Genomic DNA, 23,933 nt, shown 5'->3' with positions numbered 1-23,933 from the left:
CACCATTACCATAGTATCAGACAGCTCTGTTTAACACCATTACTCTATTTGGACTCGTGTAAGAAATTTTTTACTTTTTTGTTTCTAAAATACTTTTACTAGTAAGATCTAAAATGTATGGACTAGCAGGTAACATACCTGTTACTGGTTCTTACGGTTTCCTCTGTCTTCTTGGAATTAAAAACACAGAGAACACTTTTCGTCAGCCCTGAAGTGGTCAGGCAGTTGGACTAGATGGTCGTTGTAGGTCCCTTCCACTGAAATATTCTATTATATCAGAGAATCAGAAATGAAATTACTCCATTTGAATAATTATACATTAAATTTCCGGTTGAAAACTGCTATTCATACAACAGAAAGAGAAGTTACGAGTTAGAATATACTTGAACTTTTTTCCCCTCAAAGTAAGGAGGAAAAGAAGGAAAAAAAATAATAAAATCAAACACTCCCCAGATAGTCTGGTTTGCCTACTTGAAATAGTTTACGTTTGAAGAACAAAGATTATGTCCTTTCATTTTCTAGAATATGACATAATGTTGCATATTAACCATAAAAATACAGCATTCTATTGCTGGTATTCTGACCTATGTTGAAAATGTATTTATGATGAGACTCTACAGGGTCAGAGCATGTGAGATCATAACTATAAACACATGTACCGAATAACTAAAGGCTAGAACAATCCCAATTTTAATTTATTTTGAATACACACATCACCTGACTTTTTGTTCTTTCAAATTGGCAGATGATGAGGGTTTTTAATGTTAAGATTTCATTGTAAAGATGATATAAATAATTCATTACATCTTGCAAAACTCTTAATTATGCTATTTTATTCCAATACGAAACAATGATTGTCATGCAAGCTTTGCTGCAGATTTAACTGTATTAATCAGTTAACAGAATTAAATATATTTCATTGCATTAAAGGAAGTGAGGAAGTGTGATTTAAGCCTTAATGGTATCCCAACAGAGACCCAATTCAGAAAGGCACAGAGGCACTTCCAGATTTTTTTTTACCCCTCTGGACATGCTGCCATGATTAAGTCAGTGTGTACTTCACATACTTCATACCGTATCACAAAGTGCAGCCTCACAGGAGTGCTTGCTCATGCATGCTCCTCAGTCCATGGGTTGCTACTGACACGACCCAAAGAGCAGTAAGAGGAAAGAAATGCGTTGTGCTGAAAGATTGCTTGCTCAGCTTCCTCACCTTGCACACGTGTGGAGGCACGTGAACCGCCTTTGCTTCAGCTGGCACAGGCAAGCCTGAAACACCACACTTGAGAGAGACTTGTGGAATTGTATGTCTCAAGTTATGGCAAGATTAGTTTAAAACCAATAGCTTGGGGATAAAGGCGCTGTTTCCAGCATGGTAGGCCATCACCTTCATTTCCCATTCAGAGATTGGGCGTTTTCCCCAAGGAAAGAAATTGCTCGCATGTCCAGGCACCTTTGTTTTGCCATGTAACAGCAAACCAAAGTAATCAGTAGCTGCAGAGCACATTCAGCACAGGAAGGACATGGACCTGTTGGAGCAGGTCCAGAGGAGGGCCACGAAGATGATCAGAGGGCTGGAGCACCTCTCCTATGAAGACAGGCTGAGAGAGTTGTGGTTCTTCAGCCTGGAGAAGAGAAGGCTCCAGGGAGACCTTATAGCGGCCTTCCAGTACCTAAAGGGGCTACAGGAGAAATGTGGAGGAACGCTTTATCAGGGAGCATAGCAATAGGACGAGGGGTAGCAGTTTTAAACTGAAAGAAGGGAAATTTAGATTAGATATTAGGAAGAAATTCTTTACTATGAGGGTGATGAGACACTGGCCCAGGTTGCCCACAGAAGTTGTGGATGCCCCATCCCTGGAGATGTTCAAGGCCAGGCTGGATGGGGCTTTGAGCAGCCTGGTCTAGTGGGAGGTGTCCCTGCCCCTGGCAGCAGTGTTGGAACTACATGATCTTTAGGGTCCCTTCCAACCCAAACCATTCTGCGATTCTATGATTCTATGTTCTGCCTGCGATTCAAGCAAGCAAAGAGTTTGCAGAATAGCAGTGCTAGGAGTGTTATGGCTAGTGGAAGAATTTGGAAGCATCAAATGTTGGTAATAGAGAAGCACAGAGAGTTAAAGACTGATCAAACATGTTGATTTATGTAATTTGAAAACTTCCTTTTCTGTAGCTGCAAGGAAGTCTTTATAATTTGGCATCTAGAAATCCTGAGGAGACAGTGGAAATGAATATTTTATTTGTGTTTAGATAAGGAATAGTATTTTAAGTTGACACAGTCTATCTTTTGTTCTAGCATCTTTCTCAGTCACAAAGAGAAGACTAGTGAGACATTAGATTTGACATGTTAAAACAGGGAATTTATTTTTAGTTGAATTTTCTGTTCATTTTCAGTATTTACCATACAGTTTTTCAGTTTTCAGCCAAAGGATTATTTGCATACTGTTTACTCTAAATACAAGAGCTGTGTTTTACGATGCTGAACTAGTATCACCACAAACATTTAAAAGTATTTCCTATCCATCTATCTTTTGGAGCTTAAGTAAGAATTACAAATGTAGGGAGAAGAGCAAACTTTTGGGGGCTTGTAAACTCAAACTTAATAATTAGTCCCCAAACCAAAACAGTAACAGAAAGAAATTTTATATATGCAAAAAAAAATTAAATATTTTTTGTATCTCTGTGGAGCTTTTCTCTGAGTTTGCAAGATTACCAGAGTAGGCAAACATAGTTAATATATAGCATTTTCTAAACTGTTTGTTAGTTGAGAGGGAATACATTAGTGAAGAAACCCTTCTTTCTTGCTGTCTTTTGAGAAGTTCCTACCTACTTGCATCCTTTGCCATCCACAGAGTAAAAGATCGACTCCTCGTAGGAAACTCAGCAAGGCTGTTTGTTTAGCAAAGGGGCAGAAAAAGCCAACACAGCTGCGTGCAGTGAGATCACCACCTTTATCTCACTGGGTCTGAATTCCCTTACTATAGTCACCTCCCTTCTGTGCAATGTTTCCCAGCTTTCCACAATCAAGTCAGACTCAAAATTATTTGTAGAAGATGTGAAATCCTTTAGTTATCCAATTAGAGATGAACATTTAACATTACACTCTGGATTCCACAATAAAATGTATACCTATTTTGGTGTGGCTATTCTTCCCAATGGACTGTCCAGTCCTATGATAAATTTGATGACAAGCGGAGATGAAACTAAATACAACCTGAAAAGAGTTAACTCAAGTCCTCTTCATCTCACAGCATCAGTAACAAAGGCAATCAGCTACTGGAAAACTCACCAAACACGTAGGTTTTCAGGCCTTTAGCCTTTGAATTCAAAGCTGAATGATTCTCCAAGAAGTATCCTTTTTATAATGCAAAGTTATCAGCCTTAAACTGGAACATGCTACATACTTGTTTCGTTGTTATAACATCAGCTGTAATAATGACTTTAAAGTCTATGAACTGCATTTTATTTTTTTTTTCTGTTCACATATCTATTTCTAAGACTAGTAATGCAGGCAAGCTTTTCCTTTAAAATTGTTGTTGAACACACCTGAGGAAGCTTTCCAAATTAAAAAAATAATAATCTTATGTAGAAGCACCTAAAGTGCCATTAATTAATGTAATTTCAGTATATAGCAAAGTCTAGAGCCTACCAAACTTTAAAGCAAGATTGGACAGAAACAAATACTGTAAAAATATCATAAAATACAGATTTCAAGTTATTTGGATGGCTTAAATATTTCACCAGATGGTCTCAGTGAGAAAGTGATTTTTGAAAGAAATCTTCATCACCTGTTCCTAAGTATTTTCACTTCCTTTAGTGGGAAAGAATTTGTACTTTAAGAATTTGTACTTGGATTTAACTTTGCAAAAATAGCCACTGTCCTGGAAGCTGTGTCCAACTAGTCCACATTTTATCTGTACGTATTCCTAAAGAGGTTGCAAGACAGATTAGTATGTCAGCAAGTTCATGAACATACATATTAAAAAAAACCTTTAACAGTTCAGGGAAGGTACTTCTTTACGTGGTCTTTCCAGAAGCTGCAGTGATTTTTAATTTTGGCCTTTTGTTTGACAAGTATGAGAGAAATAAGAGCACTGAATTATTTGATAAGTAAGTTTCTGAAGTTCCTGCAACCAAACACTCTTTTCTCTCTCAATATATATGCGTGTGTGTATACATATACACACACATACACACATATTGTAGATACACATACACATCCTCCTATGATGTGGCAATGACCGAAAGTGTAGAAGTTACTCCTTTCCTAACCTTTGAGTCCTGAAATAGTTACCGAGTCCGAGTCACCATTTAATATCTGCTGCCCCCTTGTGGCTGCAAACACACACCCTCCCCCCAGGTACAATATTTTTTTTGCAGCAAGAGCAATTAGTTATAAGCAATACGAGGAGAAAAATTTTAGTATGACTCTTGTACAAAGATGGAGCGACAATCATAAATAACAGATGGGAACTGGAACATCTAGTTTTACAGTGCAGTTTATGCCTGTGTTTAGAAGGAAGGATGAGCATGAAGAAAAACAAGCATAGAAAAAAACCAACACTTAGCGAGGAAATACGGAAAATGCCTGACAGAGAATTGGAGAAATATAATTTAACTGCTTCGCAACATAAAAAAAATAATATTCTTCCAACTTATTTTCAAAAACCTGGAATTACAACCTGTGTTCTGTGGAAAGCCCAAAAAAGCTGGGTAGCAAAGAAATACAAATATGAGCAACCTATTCCTCAAACGGAGGTCTGCCTGAAACGCTCCTGCACTCAGAAAAGCTTACCAGGAATAAGCAGCAGTGGCACCGATACCTTTCGGGGTAGAAACATTCTGTCTGAGACTCACTACAGAATTCATTACGGTACCGTGGATGTTAAATCGCATTTACCTCTTGCTACCTGAAATGCAACTACAATGGTGCTCTACCTCCAATTATTTTTCTTTCTGAATATGAAAATTAAGACCAGATGTTAAAGTATTCATTACCTGGATAGACAGTACACTGCCCTCCCTCAGCTTAGCTTTGGAAGACACCATTTACCATCTTCTGAATTTTTTCTGCAACAAGTAAACTAGAGTGACTTTTTTCTTCAATAATTCTTTATGAAAATAGGAATTAAAGTCAGGTTTCAAAAATGCCATTAAGATCATAGTCATTTAGAGATTAGGAGGAACATTTTGGCATTATACCAAATAACACATTCTAATGAAACAGGTGTTGCAGGTTCACAAACTATACTTTCTATTAATATTTTGATTTTAAATTAAGTATTTTAGTCTTAGACTGAGGCAAATAAAGCAACATAAACCAAACAAAACCAACCAAGCCAAGAAATCAAAACAAATATACTTGTTTTCTATGAACATTATTCAGTGGCTCTTTTTAAAAAAAACCCAAAACAAACCAACAACAAACCCAAAAACTAACAACCCCACAATCATTTATATACCTGGTACTCCACCCCACCACAGAAAACAACTTCCTATTGACCACAGGCTACAAGTCAAATAAGGTATCTACACTTCTTCTGACCCCATCTCACTTGAGCACATCAGCGATTGCCTCTCAAGGCACAGGCTGTTTTGGAAGGTGAAGGATGACCTCACTAAGCTTGAGCGACATCAGTCAGACTCAAGCTGATTTTAGTACCAGCCGGTCTGTTTCCTACCTGTGAGACGCGCTATTGGCAGCAGCAGACCACACCAGAAGCCTCCAGATACTTCAGAAAACGAAGTAACTTGGGCTGATGCTGAAGACAGTTCACCTACTGGTGCCTTCCATAGCCATCATCATTGCTCCCTCATTCTCCTTACTTCTCCCTAATTGTTTTCTTCCAAATTAATAGGCACACTGGAAAGCAAAGCAGTGCAATACATTTATGAGGGAGGACTCGAGAGTCTCAACAAGTGGAGCCTGAAGGGATGAGTGGGTCAAAAAAGGCCTGAAAAGCAAGCAAACTTGTCAGCTTGGAGTAGTCCCTCCCCCAGTATCTGTTTCTAGTCACTGTATTATCCCCATATTACTATTGAAAATGCAGTAGTAATCCTAAAGTTACTGGTCACTATTCTCGAATCACACAGCAGTTCTGTGTCTGTCACACATGGTACATGCACTGACGAGAGGGTCACACACGTACACACACACAGAGGGCAAACTGCTAGCACAGATGAAGATACAATGCATAATTTTCTATACCCCTTGCTATGTCCCTCCTAAATTAACAGATTTATTTTTTTGAAGAGGAATAGAATGGAGAGAAGTGTGAGAATCCTTATAGGAAGGGATGTATTTAGCAGTAGCATATATCAGTGCATACGACTACCAATGGACATCCTCTGTTATCAGAACCACTGTGAACACTGAGGGTAACCACACAGGTGGTATCTTTATTTCACAAGATTAGAGATACAGTACAAAATGAATCTGTACATCTTTCTATTAACATAATTTGTTTATACAATTATATTACATTTGACCAGCCTTTATACTGATTTTAAATACAAAATAAATTTACAAAACTCCTACAAGACCCTTTAAAGAACTGTAGCTGATAAAAACCAAGGGTTCCCCCCAATAGTCCCTATTTGACATATGCATTTGCAGTAGTTCAAATCAAACTAAATCTTTTTAGTTTAATATTCTCTGAAACAAAAATATAATTTCAGTTCATTGTTGCCTATCTAAAAAGGAAGCAACTTGCAAAGGTGAGTGCGATCCCCTTTTATAGGCCAAAACTAGCATATAATAGGTGGAAACTAGATAATGCATAGTCTTAAAAGTCCTTTCACAATCCATGTTTTAATGTTCTTCTCCGAAAAGAATAGCATTTGATAGGTGTTTTTTTTACTTTAGTAAGAGCAGCTGACTGATGGAAGATGACTAAAATGTGAGTAAAACTATCTCATAAGAGTCTCATTGGGATGTTTGGATCAAAGGCCTTATCTTCTATTACATTGTCCCATGATGGACAATATAAAGCAAGGAAAATTATTTCAAGACAGCTCTGGGACAAGTTTCAGAGTGATGAACTGGAATCCTGTTTTCTCAACAGTTCAGCATTTCTTTCAATCATCAAGAACAGCTAGCATATTTGATTAATAATTTGAGATACAGAACAATGATTTCCCCCATATCTTTCCATGGTTTTCCTACACATAAAACTCCCACTGACAACAGTTACTGCTCCGTAGTTCCATTCTCCGTGCAGGGAGAGAAGAGCATGTGTCCAGGAAGGTCAAACAGGCAGGCGCTGGCCTACACTACTACAGACAAAAAATACAATTTTTCCATTCAAAGCATGCTGAACTTAGCCAGAAATGCTTCTCTTACATCAAGTTTCCCTTCTAAAATACTCCTGCATATAAACTGTAAGACAACCTGTGCGCTACCACAAGGGAATAGTACTTCACTGCAGTAAACTGACCAACCCAGCTCCTTTAGGAAAAAAGCTGCTTGATAAACTGAGTGCAAGCCAAGAAATATATTGCTAGTAAGGGTTAAATATACTTCCCTCAAAATGCAAGTTTCAGCACAGAGTAGCAAGGGATTGTCACAAAAACTTAAGTCACAAAAACTTAAGTTGTAGACAATTGATTTAGAAAACGTATTCATTTCTTTAATCCCTGAGTTAACTTGCCATTACTTATGGTAAGTACCCTTTTGCTACTACCACTTCATTCAAATGAATGTCATCCAAAAAAAGTTAGCGGTAGTAATTTGGTGGAAGGGAAAAAAGCAGGAGAAAGACTTCCTTATTGCTTCTTCAAAAAGCAGTTCTTCAAAGTGAAATAACTTGCTGATCTTCAATTGTTTTCTTCTGCTGATTTCTTGGATGTAAAAACGCATCAGGTTCAGTGAAAGTCAGCTATAAGACTGTCACATAGCAGCAATGATGAGAGATTCTCATGCAAATAGGATAGAGCTTTTAGAATGTAGTTCTAACAGATCAAACAACCAAAACATTTTAATAATGCAGCAACAAAACTGTTAAACATCCTAAGAGACCGATACCAATGAACCAATGGTATTTAACTGAAAAACATTTTCCATATAATCTTTAATTTATTCACGCCAAGCTAAGAAGAGTTATTAAGTGACAGAGGCAAAAATACTTCAGAGGGAGTGTTCAGAAGTCACAGATATCTTAAGAAATGCAGCTGGGAGTGCTGTACATTTTAGACACTACATTTAAGTTCAATACTGTTCCATCTGCTAATGATGATTAAGACTGAACAAGACATTCCTCTATCACATGTTTCAACCCTTCAAACTAAAATGAAAGATTTGTCTTCACATAACCAGCATAAGCATTTTGAAGTACTGAGAAGTTCTACCTATATTTTAATACTAGTCATCCATGACATTTCAGTTTACAAAAGAGTGGATTGCTTATCTTCTTTCCCAAACTACAGATCTATTGTGCAACAGTATCCTTACAAAAGTACTAAGTATGAAACCATACCAAAATCTCAATTCTAAATAAAGCATATTGATATGTTGCTGCCAATCCACTGGAAAAACATTTGCATGAAAAGAAGCCCTTAACCCTTTAAACACAACATCTTTTGTCAGAAAGCAATTAAAGCTTCCTCATTTGTATTTCATTCAGCTTTAAGACAGTATATTCAGAGGGTTTAATGCTAGTACAGAAACAAATATTTAACAGCCATTGGTAAATAAGAACAGAAACTGCTGCATTTCTTCCCTCTAAGCTACTGCCTCGCTGCTTCCCACCCCCAACCCCTGAAATTATAGGTCACTGAAAATCATTACTAAGCGAAGATTCCTCTTGCAGTCTAAAAACACCAGTCCACAGGTCATATCCTTTACACCCATTAAAAAGCCTTTGCACTGACCTGGTGGTATCAAGAAGCCATAAACCACTTGTCTTCTTTCTCTTTGGATTTTCTTGTTACAAGGGATCCTCAAGATGGCACAGTCAGAGATGTTATTTTCACTTTCTCATGTATGCCAGGTACAAGAGAGATTGGCTACAGCCAGAGCACTGTTGTAATCTACCATACAATTTTTATCAGTCAGCCAAACTTTGGAGTAGCATCACTGGCATAATCCCATGCCCTTCTGTAGAGAGCACACATCTTCAGGGCCCTTTTTGCAGATGCATTAAACAGATGCATGCATGAGATACCATATATGTTTCCTTCTTGCAGTGCAGATCACTTAAAGGATTGTTGAAAATAAAATACAGAAGTTCTACCTCTAGAAACAGTAAAAAAAAAAAAAGTAAGCTAACTCACTGAGATTTCTGGCTCCGTCCTTTCTTCAGCATCCACAATAATACTGGCGCTTTCTGCAACCTCAACTCAGCCTCTTTGTAAGAGCAAAGTTTAAATAATTTAGGAACCCTACCAATTTGTTTTTATGTCATGAAGTATTGCAAAGTATATAGGCTCCAAGAAAGTTTTAGAAGGATGCAAAATCTGGGCACTGTGTGGATAGTTTCCAACTGATGAGCTTTAAAGACCCAATCTGTCCCAAACCACCTCCTGGGCTCTGTACTATCTGCTGAGAACTGTCTAGTCTAAGGGGAATGGAGGAAAATATTCAAAACAAAAAATAACAAATAGAGAGTGGCATGTTTGCTGGCTTAGTTTTACAGAGTTTATAAATAATCCATGTTAAATCATCCAAGACAGCATAAAAGACCAAAGTGTAAGAAATACTAAGAAATAATGAAATAAGGGTTGTAGAAATACTTGGGATGCAGATCAGAATATAAGTTCATACAGCTCTAGTCTTTTTAGTTTGAATATAGTCCAGCTTCTTGGACTTTAATTGGCCATAAAATTATTCTTCTTGTTATTTTTATATAGGGCAACTGCTATCAAGCAGGCAAAAGCCTTCCAATGCTAGCCTTCTGCTCTCTCTAGGAGATGAAAAGGACTCTGAATAAAGAGGAACTAGATACAGCAGGCAACATTTTTGTAGTAGCACTCTTGTGTTTCCATGAAAAAAGCCATAGTGTTATTCCATTGGCACTGAAATAACATTCAAATCAGTTTCAAAAAAATTTTCTTATCCCTGAAAAAAGGCATCATTCTAAGCAGCTTTCAGACTTTTTTTGTTTTATTAAACTTCTTTGTGCCTCTTTTGGGGGAGGGACCGCTGATCCAAAGTCCTAAATCACAATGAAAATTGTTCCTTTTGGAAAAATCCAGTTCTTTCACCGAGGCTCTTGTTGCTATTGTGGTGGTTGATGCTCTGGTGGTGGTTCTTGTTGAGGCACAGCTGGCCGCAGTCCTGCTGGTCTGGGAATTGCCTGATGTTGCCTTTGTCTGTAAGCTATAATTGTTCCCAGAAGCAAGGCGATGATGGTCATAAGGTAAAGGTCCCACTCAGGCCCCAGCAGCTGGTCCATATCAATATGTGAGAATGCCTCCCTTATCTAAGAAACAAGAAGTCCACATCATCATGTCAAAGAGCAAGAATAGGAAGTTACTTTGATTTTAAATTTGACTTGTAACATTTTCACGAACAAGTACCAGTTTTAAAACTTCAGTAGCTCTTTTCCTCTCTGAAAAAATAGCATCACATCAGTGACATTCTTAATTTCCAGGAACTAAATGTCAGTAAGACTAAGAGCCATGCTACATAGGATGAGCTGTTTTATTTTCTGTTCTAGGGATGAAGGTTCTTGATAGGTAGCTTTGTGACTTTCACATACAGAGCACAAGAGTACACAATGTAAATCAGAATGAGGTATGTAACCACACTAGTTGTCTTAAAGAAAGCGGAGCAAGTACCACATACACAGAGGCAGTGAACTGGTCAGTCCAGCCAAACTGGAAGTCAGCAGCAGACTACCATGAATGAAGGAACATTAAGCCCCAGGATGTGGGGCTTCTGTGGTACAATGCTGAGGTTTGTACAGATAAGGTACAGGCAAGTTAAAGGGACTTACTCTTAGCTTTGACTGAAGTGCTTTTTTATCAGACTTCCATTCGCATAAGCATTAGCCAACACACACTTTATGCTTCACTACTGTATCTGATGGTACTACAGAGTCATTGTCAATTGAAGTCTGCATCAGCAGACTTAAAACTTGGAATATCCATGTTCTGCATACTAGCTTCTGCAAGTGCTACATGGGTATCTGTTTAATTGATTTAGAGTATTTTGACTGTCCACTCCTAGAAGTCACCAGTCTCAACACTATTAAATTTTGTCAAATTTAGTTGGATTGCCTGAACTTGCGTTTGCTCTAAGGGGTAATAACTTCTGTACCACTTGAATGTATTAAGGAATCCAAAAGGCAGGAAGATGTCAGAATACTGGAAATATTTCAGACACTATATGGAAAGAATGCACGTAAATTCCAGGCAAATATTTTTTTCAGTGCCATCACTCAGCAGAAACTCTGCACAACAGCTAAACTATCAATATAAATAATATTCTTTCCCCATAGAAATCAAACACAACTCAAGTGCAATTGTTACCACTGAATACAAAATAGCATAAGAATTAGGGCTAAAAAAAAAAGTATTCTTTCTGAACAGCAATTATGTCCCTGTAATCATCTGCTTAACTTTTATAGCACACAGTTATGGATAAGAACAGTCAAACAGGTTAGGGAAATTCTCTTCAGGGGAAGAACAGCACAGAAGAGCACTGGCTGTGCACATTTCAGTTTCACACAATTGCACAAATAAGAAACAGGAATCACAGCTTCAGTAACTTTCTTAATATGCATCAACACAAAACACACCTATTAAGTTTTCAGAAGGCTCAAGTAAGACTTCTACTTAAGTAAGATTACAACTCAAGCTTCTTTTAAAAATGGAAAACACATTTGTTGTTTTTCCTTTTAATTCTGCCTTACTTACATTGATTTCTCGTACATACTGCAAGGAATAAATCACTCCAAGCTTGCAAAGTGCTAGGAAGACTGGAACTTGAGCATCTGGGCTTGCTTCAGCTGCCATGTCATAGAATCGTTTTGCAAGATGAATATCCTAAAATTAGGAAAATACAAAGCTCAATTTTGAAGAACTTGGAAAAACCAACCATAAAACTTAGAGCTTTTTCTACAAGCTATTTTATACTGTCACTTGAATACAAGGTTTTTGGTAAAGTTAAACGCAAGCCATTCAGTAAAACTTGCCCCTTTTTTTCCTGAGGGATGTTCACCTTTGCATAGACAAGTAAAGGGAAGCTTCAATCCAAGGATGAACCTATCGTAACTGACACTAGAATTGAAGCTCACAAAGAGATTTGTATTGACGTATCAAAGCATGCACTGCAAACTAAGGCTCATACAGTACACTCTAACATCTCCAACACCACATCAAACACGAAAGACTAAGAAAACACAAGCCATGGAGGAATACACAGCAGCAACTCCTCCCTGCTATACTATAGTATGCCTGCTGCACAGTGCAGCTTCTAACCATTTCTGCACATACTCCCAAATTAGATTCTATGCCTTATCCAAAACAGACATAACTTGCATTAGTGAGGGCAGCCTGGCAAAAGTATGAGCACAAACAGCTGGCAACTTTAGGAAGAGCTTAAATTAGTGTTCTCTTCTGTGGCAGCTGGAACAAGAAGGCAACTGTAGCAAGACGAACAGAGGATACGTGTGCCTGAATAGTGTAACTTTCCTTGTTTGTTTGGGGCTTTTTTTGGTTCCATTTCAGATACATACTGTGCAATGTTAGGATATTTGGATACAAACTGCCTATGTTCACTCAGTGATGTGAAGGACAGGCCTGTGTAAGACTTACCTCTGGAAGTGTTCCAAGTTGGACACTTAAAATAAGAGAAACCTCCAGGACTTCATGCCACATGTTCATTTTATATTTTATCCTGACTGTGAAATACCATAAAGATTTTCTGCTCATTGAAACAGCAAAGCTTAGTTCCATAACACATGTGGAAATAACAGTATGAAAATCAACACATTATGTGAATGAGATATACTAGCTCCCATTTTAGTATTTTAATTCAATAGAACAACTCTGAATATTCCTTGAGCCTGGAAAGTCTGTCTTTCATGTAACTATTTAGAAGAGTTTCCTTACCTCCTCTGTACTGTGCTAGTGTCAGTGTAGAAGCAGAGCCTAAATCATGGCTTACTTTAATTTCTAATTAGCAAGCACTTCATTCAGACAAGTGAGACCTCTAGGACTCTGAGCTTTAACACACAAATAGCACTGAAATAGCATGCCATATCTTAAGAGGAGACCACGAGAAAATTAATTCGAGAAAATCATTAATTCTATTTTGAGCAGTATATGGAAATAGTCTTCATTCTGACATGCAGGCTCAGGAACTGGACAACATTAAATCTATGAAAAGCGTATAACAGTGTACATGTGTGAGATTTCTGAGGCAGCTTAATATTTGGCATTGACCAGGTGTGAGTCTGAAAACTACCTACGTATAGGAAGTATAGCATAGAATCCTGTATGTAAGAAAGACTATTTATTCAATAAGTAAAGAGAGAATACATCAAAAGCTGTTTGTGGAAAAAAAGCCTAGTAAAACATACCATATTTATTCAGGATTATCCAGAACGAGCAGTGACCTGAACTGAAGTTGTGCAGGCCACCTTATTGGATCATTCTAACTTTGGAGTGCTTGCAGTCTTAATGACATGGACATAGATGGGGAGAGAGTAAGAGTACACATCCCTTTCTTCAACAGACTAAATCCCTAATTTGTTAGACACTATAGTGCTAGAATCTTTATATGCCACTTCCACAGACTTTAGTGGTAGACATCACCTGCTACCCCAGGAAGCATGATTTTAACTATCAGTGATTTTCAGAGGTGCTCAAAATTCCGCAGTTTCCTTTCTAGGAAAAGAAAGCCAAATATTCTTTTGCTTCATTCAAAACTCAGTCTTAGCCTTTTTCCAGAATAGCCTAGACCAGCGCCACTGTAGTCTTAAATAGCCAATCCTAAATCCCCATCCTCTCCTCTTACAGTTGTAAAGTTTTGGCACACAGCAAGCAAAGACATTACTTATCCAGAATTCCTAAGACTGGTTTTATACATGGAATTTCCTTGCTTAGACATTCTCAGTGCTTCTTTCCCATATTTACACGAACAATTTCCATTTCCCTTGCAGTTCAACTCTTCCCTCCACAGTGGAGAGGAAAGTATTATTCATCTGCTTAAAGCAAGGCTGCATATGCTCATTGTGAGCCCCTGTGTACTCATTTCGTCTGTCTATGTGTAGCCATCTCTGCTTCAGGTTGGAGAATACTCTGTGCAAATGACAGCATTAGGACTCATTTTTCTCAAATTCTTAGCAGTTACGCTGAACGTGATGTAATAACATTTCCAAAGTTTTTATTACTTGTTCTAAATTGGGTTGTTTTCAAGGGAGAAGCAAAAGAAATAAAAAAGTCCGTGTCTGAAAGGATTTTATTTCAAAGAAAAAACAAGAAAAAAAAGAAAACCTCTCAACTTTACCACAACTGCTTTTAGCTGCAAGCACATTTTCAGAAGTTAACTAGTTTTGAAGACTCGGTTAAAAAGAGAAAACGGTTCTAAAACAAAATTTGAAGGTAAGCTTTCAAAATAATGCTGTTGTGTATTGTCACATCTACAGGTAGGTCAGTAAGCAGTTTTCAAAGGTTGATTGCTTGCTGCTGCCAAAATAACAATATTGACCTAAGACTTGCCCTTCACTGTTCTGATCTTTTGCCAGAAATCTAGGGGAAAAGAAGCAAAAACTGGTCTTTTACTAGACCAATGGAGTAATTAAAAGGTGCATACCTAGACAAAACCCAAATGTAAAAGCTCACTGAAAATAGGGAAAATGAAACCGTTTCTTACAGTTTCAGGTATCTCAGAAAATATTACTAAATTAATACATTAATCACATGAATTAATCATACATGAAGGTAAAGTTGGCTGCTCAAAATTAGTATGCAATTACTAACTACATTATTTTGACACATACAAGAACATGTTGCTCTGGATTCCATAAGTTTTAGTTAACTCATGGACAGCAATACACCATAGGCTTCCTAAGAGAACCAGATATACTGCCTTCTTTTAGGCAATGTAGTTTGTAAAGGAAATTGTGGCCTAGCCTAATTGGAAAAACCATAGCTAATAATCACATTGTTGTTGGTGCTTATGGTTTGTTACTTGAAGATGCACAGAACTTGTTTTCAAAATGTCATGACACAGAAAACAAATTAACCAGTGTTTCAGAGGTTGAGAACAATGTTGTCCTGAAGTACTTTGAACCTGTAATTGATTTGCATTCATTTCATTACACTTCAAAGTCTTGAAAGCATTACTAACAGCATACGGCACTCTTTGCCAATCTTCACAATTTTGAGCAAATAGTTTTTTCCCTGTCTATACCTCATTTCTTCACATTGGTAAGTGTGAAGTGGATATGCTTATCCATTTGCTATTGGAGAGTGTATTGGGAGACACGCTAATTCTCCTAATTCTGCTACTTTGGGTTGTATAGTGCCCAAAGCCCAGTAGTGGTTATGGATTTAATCTAATATGAGCAAATGCACTAACTATAATTAATCAGACTATCAGCCAACAGCTTACTCACCTGCTTGATGCCCAATCCCTTCTCATGCATGTAGCCCAGATTAAACATTGCTTGGGCACTGTGCTGTTGCTCTGATGCCAGTCGATAGTGAATAAATGCAGTTTCATAATCAATATCAGTACCAAAACCATAGAAATGGTAATCTCCAAGCTTAATTCTTGCAACAGTATATCCTATAAATCAAGAAACAACACAAAAAGATAAAATAGTTAGGCAAAGAAAGCCTTTCAGTTTCATATGAAGATGCAGTAAGGACTTTATTATTACTTTCCACAGCTTGCACAAACGGTTTCCTTTTTTCCCACTCTCACATAAACCCTTTTTTTTTTTTTTTTTTTTAAATATTGTGTGTAGCTAACCTAAACATAACTGATTTCTATTTTAAGGAAAGTCGGTTTCCCAGTAATCCTACCAACATTTTTATGGGTATTTAGTGGCATCAGTCGAAAATCTATATCATGTTGTTCATCATCACTTATTACAGAAAAACTTTTCATTTGTTATATAGTCATTAAGGGCTTCAGCTTTGTTTCTAAAACAGATACACTGAAAACTTGAAAAATAAAGTCTCTCATCATCAGTTGGTAATTGAATACTTAACCATTCCATCCTCTCAATTTCTAAGTTTCTACTAAAAACCAAGTAGGTCTGAAGATTTTCAGATAAAACTCTTAGGCTCCATTTGCATGATACGCATGCTGTTAAGTAAAAAGCTAGCAGACAGACATTAGTGTAGATGCACTCATACAAAAGTTAGAGACCTCACACTGAGATATTTAATTACTAAATTTAGTTTTGCTTATTTTAGGATAGGATTACAAGTACCAGAGTTTCAAACTTGGGTTGGTTGGACATCAAGACTGCATTCTTCATCACTGAGCTCTGCTTGCTTTGAATAGGAAATTGCATTTCTTATAAATGTTGACAAGTACCAAAATCCTAAAGGGTACTTTGTATCTGTTTTTCCAAGTGAATTTATTTTTAGAAAAGTCAGGGTAAACATTCCTAACGCTGTTTAACACTGCTCTATAATTCCATATGGAATGGCAAAAGAAACACGTTGTACATTTGTGTTTTAGTTCTTTTAATCTTCAGGATTTCAGAATGGCTCAGAACTGCAAGCATATTGCAATGACGTTACAGCTAACAGTGGAACAAAGAACAGCAACTACTCTATGTGGAATAGAACTAACGTTGAGCAGGAGGAGGTAAGCTTTCCCTCCTTGCCCATTTCATAGAAAGCACGAAATCAAACATTAATGGCTCTGCTGATAATAAACTAATTGGAATTGTGAGGTATGGACATACCTTGAGCAGCTGCTCTATTCCACTGAAGCAAAGCTCGAGGATAGGTTTCATTTTCTCCTACTATACTGGCTTCTTCTAGAGAAGAAAGTAATTCAGTTAAACAGAAGCATGGTACATGCACACAAGACCACAAAAAAGCCCATGCTTATATTTAGCCTGCTGAAATGAATTAAAAACTTGAAGTAATCTGTGCTATAGCACAAAAAAGATTCAACCCATCCCAAACTTACAAAATCCCCTTTCATTTATATAGTCTTTCTTTCCATGTATCTGCCCACGTAAGAGCTAGGAACAAGTTGTACCATTTCACCCTGAAATATTGCTTACCAAGTGTCTCTCCCATTCCTACTCCAGGAGATTCTGAAGCATCCTTGAAGAATGCCAGAAGATGCACACACTTCGAGCTCTGACAAAGTTGCACTCAAATACAAGGCTAAAGTATAAGCTATTTTAGTTTGACCATCTGAAAAACAGGACTATTCAAGTAAAATGAAGGCTTAAACTCCTTAACAGCCAGAGACTGCATATTTTACAGAGCAGTGCTACAGCTGCTTCAGAACACAAGGTATTTTACTTGTCCACGTCATAAATTGAGGGTTGCTGAAGTATCAGAATTCAGTTAAAAGGATTTGTAACTTTTTTCGCTTCTAGTGTAAGTATGGTTTCAGCTATACGATCTCACAGTTGACATACAGACTTTCTGTATAAAGCGTATAAAAGAATTTTAAATTCATCTCCAGTTGAGATGCAGATATATCTGAGTAATGACAATCAGAATTTTAACACAAGTAAAGATGCTATTTCTTTGCAAGAACCTACTCCCAGCCAAGACTGTCATTTCTGTAGCTTATCTAAAGACGAGTCACTGAGGCACCTTTGAAAAACATTCACTGGAAATTAAGATGTTAGATTAGCCTATTAGCCACCAATAGCCTGATTTTTATATTAAGATACAAAGCCCTAATGCTGGTAAGGACACACTTAGGTTTCTAGGTTTGAGATCCAGAAAGTTCAAAAATTCTGGGTTTTGTAGTTTCTGGAAAGATTTGTCACTTGTTCTTCCATTGTTTCCCCTACGACATCAAACTAAGAAATCCAAGTTCTAGCCACCTAGTTGCAATAAGAGACCTGGGACAAGTGTTTTTCAAATCTAACAGAACTAACTGCCCAGCTCTTCATCCCTGCTTCAATAGTAGTAAAAGTGAAGTTACAAAAAAATCTGGAAAAAAATGACAAAAGACATTACAGGATAAAGAACATAGGAAACTGAAGCTTGTATGCATAGTAAAGGCCAAAGGAAAAACTAATGCAACTCCTACTTTATAGATTCAAAAATGAAGTGTTAAGTCTGTGTTTGGGAAGCCCAGGGAAGAAAATTTTCAGCACTGTGCAACTTTCTAAAGCATTCTCCATTTTTTAAATCCTGTAACTTAGAATTTAAGTGTATTCTAACTTTTAGGCCAGAAAGCTATCCTTGGAGGTGAAAATTAAAACTGACTGCTACCCAGTGTGACGAGCAAGAAAGAGGACAAGACTCCCACTGAAGTTCTAACTGAACAAGAGCTATGTAATTATATCTTCAAGCACACTAGCACTCTGCTAAATGGGCTACTGCAGATCAACTCCAAAAAACCCCAAACTTTCAGTACAAATTCAGGTCCTTACTCTGATCAAGTATGAAAGCAGCATTGCTTTGTGCAACTTCGTAGCCTTGTTCTGCCAGGAGAAGATACTGAACCACAGCAGAATTTGAATCACCATCTTTATAGCTGTTGTAGGCAGTCATCAATCTTTCAGACCAACGTCCCCGTTCACATACATTCTTAAACAACTGCAGAGGGGGAAAAAATAAAAGGGGGGGAAGACTGGTTGTCAGGAACTTCAGAAATTTAGGTTTTGCAAGAGGTAAACCTTTAACCTTCAAATGCCTGCTTAAAATATTTACCTTTCACAGGAAAAACTTGATAGACAACTTACTGGTTAAGACAGGCTTACTTTAAGATGCAGGTTACTAAGCAAATACAAGCCAAGATTCAGATGCTTGCTCAGAATTATTCTTAATATCAGCTTTTTTGTTACACTTAAACCCATGTCTAATTGAAGAATTCAGTACTTATAAAATACCAGCTTACTTTGTATTAAGATTCTCATTTTCTTCCAAGTTAATAAAGGAAATACAAACTTGCCATACCAACATAAAAATAAAGATTTTTCTCATGAGATATAAAGGAGTTTGATAAAGATATCACTTTTCCTTTTGATAGCCTTGGCTCTGCAGTCACCAGTGGATTTTAGCTAAGACAAATTTCCAATATAAGCTGATGTGGTTATATCCAACCTTTTGCAAGTCAGTATTATTGGACCTTTATAAATGGATAACCTTACCTCAACAGCAGTATGACAGGATCGCATCACTCCAGTGCCAGTGGCATGCATCTGAGCCAGATTATAAAAAGCCAGAATGTGGCCGCCCTGGGAGGCCAAGTTAAAGTATTTCAAAGCTTGTTTATAGTCTCTTTTGACTCCAATGCCATCTAAAAGAAAGAATAAGTCATTGCTATTCATTGCTCTTGAAAAGCAGAGTTGTATAAAGAAAAACATTGTGAAAGCATTAGGAAAAAACAGAATAAAATATAAATTCAATGCAGTAAAACCACTCTACATGCAGTATATCTATACTTCTAATGCCACCTAGTGAACAGTTACTGAAAGGGCAGATGCTTAGACCCGCAAAATCATCATTTTGATTCCACTTACTGTAATACATGGAACCTAGTTGAAGTTGTCCATCAACCCATCCCTGTTCTGCAGCCTTCTGGAAATACTTCAGTGCTAGCTCATAGTTCTGCAGGAAGATTTACTCCAGTCATTAGAGCCTTGCAATACACCACAATTTAAGTAAAGAGAGAAAACACGCATGCACGCATGTGTCAGTGCATGGACAGATCTATATTACAGAAAGATTACAGTGAGATAGTCTAGCAAGAAAATATTCATCTGGTCAAAATTTGGAAACAACAAATGAAATAGCCTACAATCATATTAGCATGTCTTAAGTCTGTCTTAAGCTTATGTCCAGGCTGTCATCCATATATATCATTGCTATGAATAGTTATGCTTAACAGAATGGATGCCCTATTCTGTTTCTAGAACAATTATTTAACTTATTTCCTCAACTTTGGGCTGATTTTCAACTTTTGAACATCTGTTTGCATAGCTAAATACAAAACATTTGACAAGAAACCTTCTTGTGGGAAAAGCAACAAGGTAAATGAACTCATTAAAAGTTTCAAAGTGTTCCTCCACTCTCACAAGATACATAAATAAAGATAGTTAGGGTTTGTTTAATTTCACAAGAAAATCCAAGACAAGTTTAAAACTCCTACTAAAAATTCACACTGCTATGCATTTCTAATAGCTTCAACAACATTTTCAAATGTTAGAGGGAACTCAGCATGTTTCATAGCTGCTAACTCCACAGTAATTTTTTTTTTAATATTACAGGTTTCCTCATGGAGTTTTCAGTGTAACAATTAACTTCACAATTACAGTTAACTTTACAACTAAGTTTTCTACAGTACTTCCCACCAGAGAAAAAGTTTGTTGACAACAAGAAGTTACACAATCACCTATGATTAGAAAGACGACTGTCAAAAGCTTACCACTGGAACACCTTTTCCATAGAGGTAAGCCATTCCTAATCCGCTCTGTCCAACTGGATTACCCTGAAAGCACAGGAAAACATTTGTGCAGGGAAAGGTAAAACATACAGCTACATCTTTCAAGTTTTGGCTATGTCTTTAAATCACTAAAACAAATAGTGCTTAAGGTAGATCTGCTTTGTAACTTTGCTCCTAGTAATAGTTATTTAGGGAGAAAATAGCATCTTCAGTAACTTTTATTCAGTAACTATACCGGTGATAAATAAGAAAAAGAAAGGCGTTCAACACTTGTTATGAAAGTCTACTGTGCACTTTCAAAATGTTGTATGAGATGTAGAACGCACACCCATAGAAAGCTGAGGCAGTAATATCTTTCTGAGATGTTTTGGATGCTACAGAAGCTCCCAAAACAGCCAGAAGAACTCTGAGAATCTGTCTTAATTTAAGGCCAGGTTGGTGGCTGTCCTGGGGGCTGGATTACTGACCACTGCCCCTGCAAAAGTATGCACTATGGTATTCCTTCAGTGCCAGGACAGGCAACAAGGTACCTCAGAAATCTTCACTGAATGTAGGAAATAAGCAAATTGAGAGATCCTTACTCTGTCCTAGGACAGAGGTGTAGAACAGCAATTTAATTGTGGAATGCAAGAACCATGAAGACCCCTCAGAACTTTAGCATGTGAAACACAGTAGATGAGCGTCTTTCCTGAAGGACCACTCATGCTTTAAGTGTACAAATGCTACCATAAGTGATAGGTCAAAAACAGACACAAGGAATTAAGAGCGAAAAAACCCCAACAGTCCAACGAGATGAGAGGTATAAAACCAAAACCATTGTCTATTCACTGACCGCAAAACAGAACCAAACCAATAGTTTCTGTGACAAGATAACTTTGGATTAATGAAAATTAACACTTAACAGAATTGCAGCCTATTTAGGTGCGCAGTATTTCATACTGATGTGAGCATTCCTGAGAGTTAAGACTCCTTGCGCTGGATACAACTTCACGAAGCACCATGACCAGAACTGGCGGGAGTTTCTGACATTTTAAACAAGCAGAGCTTAATTATGGGCTACTCTGGGGCAGAAGTTGGGAGTAGGTGTATGCACATGGAAGTGCACAAAAAGAAGCACTAGCAGCATTTCTGAGCTAATCAAGTTTTTCATGCATATGCTGCATTTCCAGCTTACAGATAATCATACCATATCAGCAGCTTTCTTGAAATACTGAAGAGCTGTTTCGTTGCTCTGAGGTACAACATCACTGCCTTCTGAGTACATCTGAAGGAGAAAGGCATTATGAAAGAACAGCTGAAGAAGTTGGTTTAGCATGGAGATAATGAAGTATCTTCACTTCGCATATGAGAGGGAGTCTATTCTACTATTAGACTATTCTGACTATTGCATTACTGAATAATCATTAGAGAACTTGCCCAGAAGCAGAGAACACATCTCTATGCTGTAAAATTCAGATTCAGAGGGTTTAACTCTCTAATAGAGAATGAACTGCCTATAAAATTAAAAAGTTTTTATGAAAATACACTTCATTTTTGAGTTCTACCACTGTGCAGTGAAGAACACATAATCAGGCAAAACTCTTGTGAGACCAGTGGATTGGCAGTTAAAATACTTCTTGAAAACAAAGAAAAAAATTGATTACTAAACCCTGTTCATTTCAGCATTTATTAGATACAAAACACTCAAGCCATAAAAAAAGCAGGGACGTGCAATTTCTCCTGTTGACTATCACATTATGCTATTTTTTTCATGCTCTAAGGACATGAATTTTGCATCCTCTACTGCAGTGACAGCCTGAAAAAGATGAGCTAGAGCTGCTGTGTGTTGCGGCCTAACCTTAGAGGGTACTCCAATGGAGTAATAAGGATTTAGCTCCTCACAGGGTGAAGGTAGCCTGCAACCCAGGTCTCAGGTAAGTGACCTAAATGCCTTTGAAGCAGTAACCAAAACAGCACCAAAAGCAATCATGTTTTACATGAAAAAAAGGACTTAGATCTGAGAAAATTCATACAATGGCCCACCTCGCAAATAGACTTTGGCTTTGATTCGGAGTAGATGCAGACTAATTGGCAACTCTGACTCAGATGCCTCAGTTCTCTACACAGAATAAGAATACAGATGTCTTTCCCCTTTCCTTCCTGAACTTAGTATTTCCCACTAGGCAAATTTTTTGAGAAGCCTAGCTTTTCCCCACACACTGTATGGAAGAGCATAGTGGCCTACTCTGAGTTTTGTGCTCCACCACAGAAGGATATTTAGGTATTTAACTATTTAATTTAAAAAAAAAATAAAATCTAGTTCAAGCACTATTTAGAAAAAAAAAACAACCAAAAGTTCCTAATGTGAAGGAGCAAGTAGAAAATTTAGACTACATAGAATAGACTATGACACTCAAATCTTGCAGGACAATTCAGAACAGCAGCAAAACAGAAGTACTTAGATTCCAGCATTCAAGTTTTAGAATACCTGATATCAGGAAGTAAGAAATATTTGTTATTTTTCATTGAAAGGCAGTCAGTTTGCTTACTTCTGAGAGTGTTCATATCTTACCTTTCCTAGAAAGGCCATTGCATGTGAATTGCCAGCATTAGCTGCTTGATTGAAGTACTCAAATGCTCGCTGTAGGGAAGAAAACAAGTATTTTAGCCACTATGACTATGACTTGAGTACCTTTTCTTGCAATTGGAAGTAGGTTGTTTGCCAAGTTACCAGGTTCTTCCTGGGATAAAAGTTATCAATCCCACCTAATTTAATATATGTAACAGGGTTCCCCACTTATAATTGGAATATTGATCAGCAATCCCTCTCAACAGTGTTTTCCAAAAAGCAGAGGGAAAAAAAGCCCTACAATTGCTAGCATGCACAAGCTGCCTGGGTAAATCTTACTTCCTTATTGTACCTCCAAACCCCGTTTAGAAGAGGAGCAATCTGTCAGTTCCTATTTCAAGTTTTACAGAGAGCTTGGTTATAGTCATTCTGAGCACTTGATATCTCTGAACCCTTATAGAGCAGTCATTTTAAGGTATTTTAAATGTGATGACCATTAAATAATTTCTTGTTGGCAGCTGAGTCTGAAATAATCCTCAGCTCTCCATTTTTTCAATGCATTCTTTAAGAAGAGGTTAGGTATTTTAACTTCTATAAGCGGTAGCTAGGTTGGCTTCCATCAGTAGAAGTTCTATTTTCTGTGCACACTTAAATATCCTTAATGAAAGTTGCACTGTTTCGCCTATAGAAGCAAAATATTCTTGCAAGCCACAAACTAGACTATCATCGCTAACGCACGCAGAGCGTGTCATGAAGATTCTACCACATGTACAAAAGCTCAGCCGGTTTCAAGTACTACTTGATGAAAACCTGCTTTGTTTTTGACTTCCTCAT

At 37.4% G+C, this 23,933-nt stretch overlaps 1 protein-coding gene across 2 annotated transcripts in view; it reads right to left on the bottom strand.

Moving 5' to 3' along the window:
- Nucleotides 1-6,373: 6,373 nt before the first annotated feature.
- Nucleotides 6,374-23,933, bottom strand: part of SEL1L (SEL1L adaptor subunit of SYVN1 ubiquitin ligase) — a 36,172-nt gene continuing 18,612 nt past the window's right edge. Inside the window, exons 12-21 of one of the 2 annotated variants that reach the window (XM_063331796.1) lie at nt 23,103-23,171; nt 21,738-21,815; nt 20,534-20,596; nt 19,629-19,716; nt 19,257-19,405; nt 18,537-18,702; nt 16,872-16,943; nt 15,564-15,736; nt 11,857-11,985; nt 6,374-10,418 (exon numbers count right to left, since the gene is read on the bottom strand). In XM_063331796.1, coding sequence (XP_063187866.1) covers nt 10,215-10,418; nt 11,857-11,985; nt 15,564-15,736; nt 16,872-16,943; nt 18,537-18,702; nt 19,257-19,405; nt 19,629-19,716; nt 20,534-20,596; nt 21,738-21,815; nt 23,103-23,171 — 1,191 coding nt within the window. In that variant the 3' untranslated portion in view covers nt 6,374-10,214. Of the gene's footprint in view, nt 10,419-11,856; nt 11,986-15,563; nt 15,737-16,871; nt 16,947-18,536; nt 18,703-19,256; nt 19,406-19,628; nt 19,717-20,533; nt 20,597-21,737; nt 21,816-23,102; nt 23,172-23,933 lie in introns of both variants that reach the window. The other variant, XM_063331794.1, reaches the window with a different exon arrangement.

The sequence above is a fragment of the Chroicocephalus ridibundus genome, chromosome 4 (assembly GCF_963924245.1).
Source record: "Chroicocephalus ridibundus chromosome 4, bChrRid1.1, whole genome shotgun sequence".
Classification (NCBI taxonomy): domain Eukaryota; kingdom Metazoa; phylum Chordata; class Aves; order Charadriiformes; family Laridae; genus Chroicocephalus; species Chroicocephalus ridibundus.
Note: the sequence above shows the minus strand (reverse complement) of the source record. Positions and strands in the feature narration are given on the sequence as shown.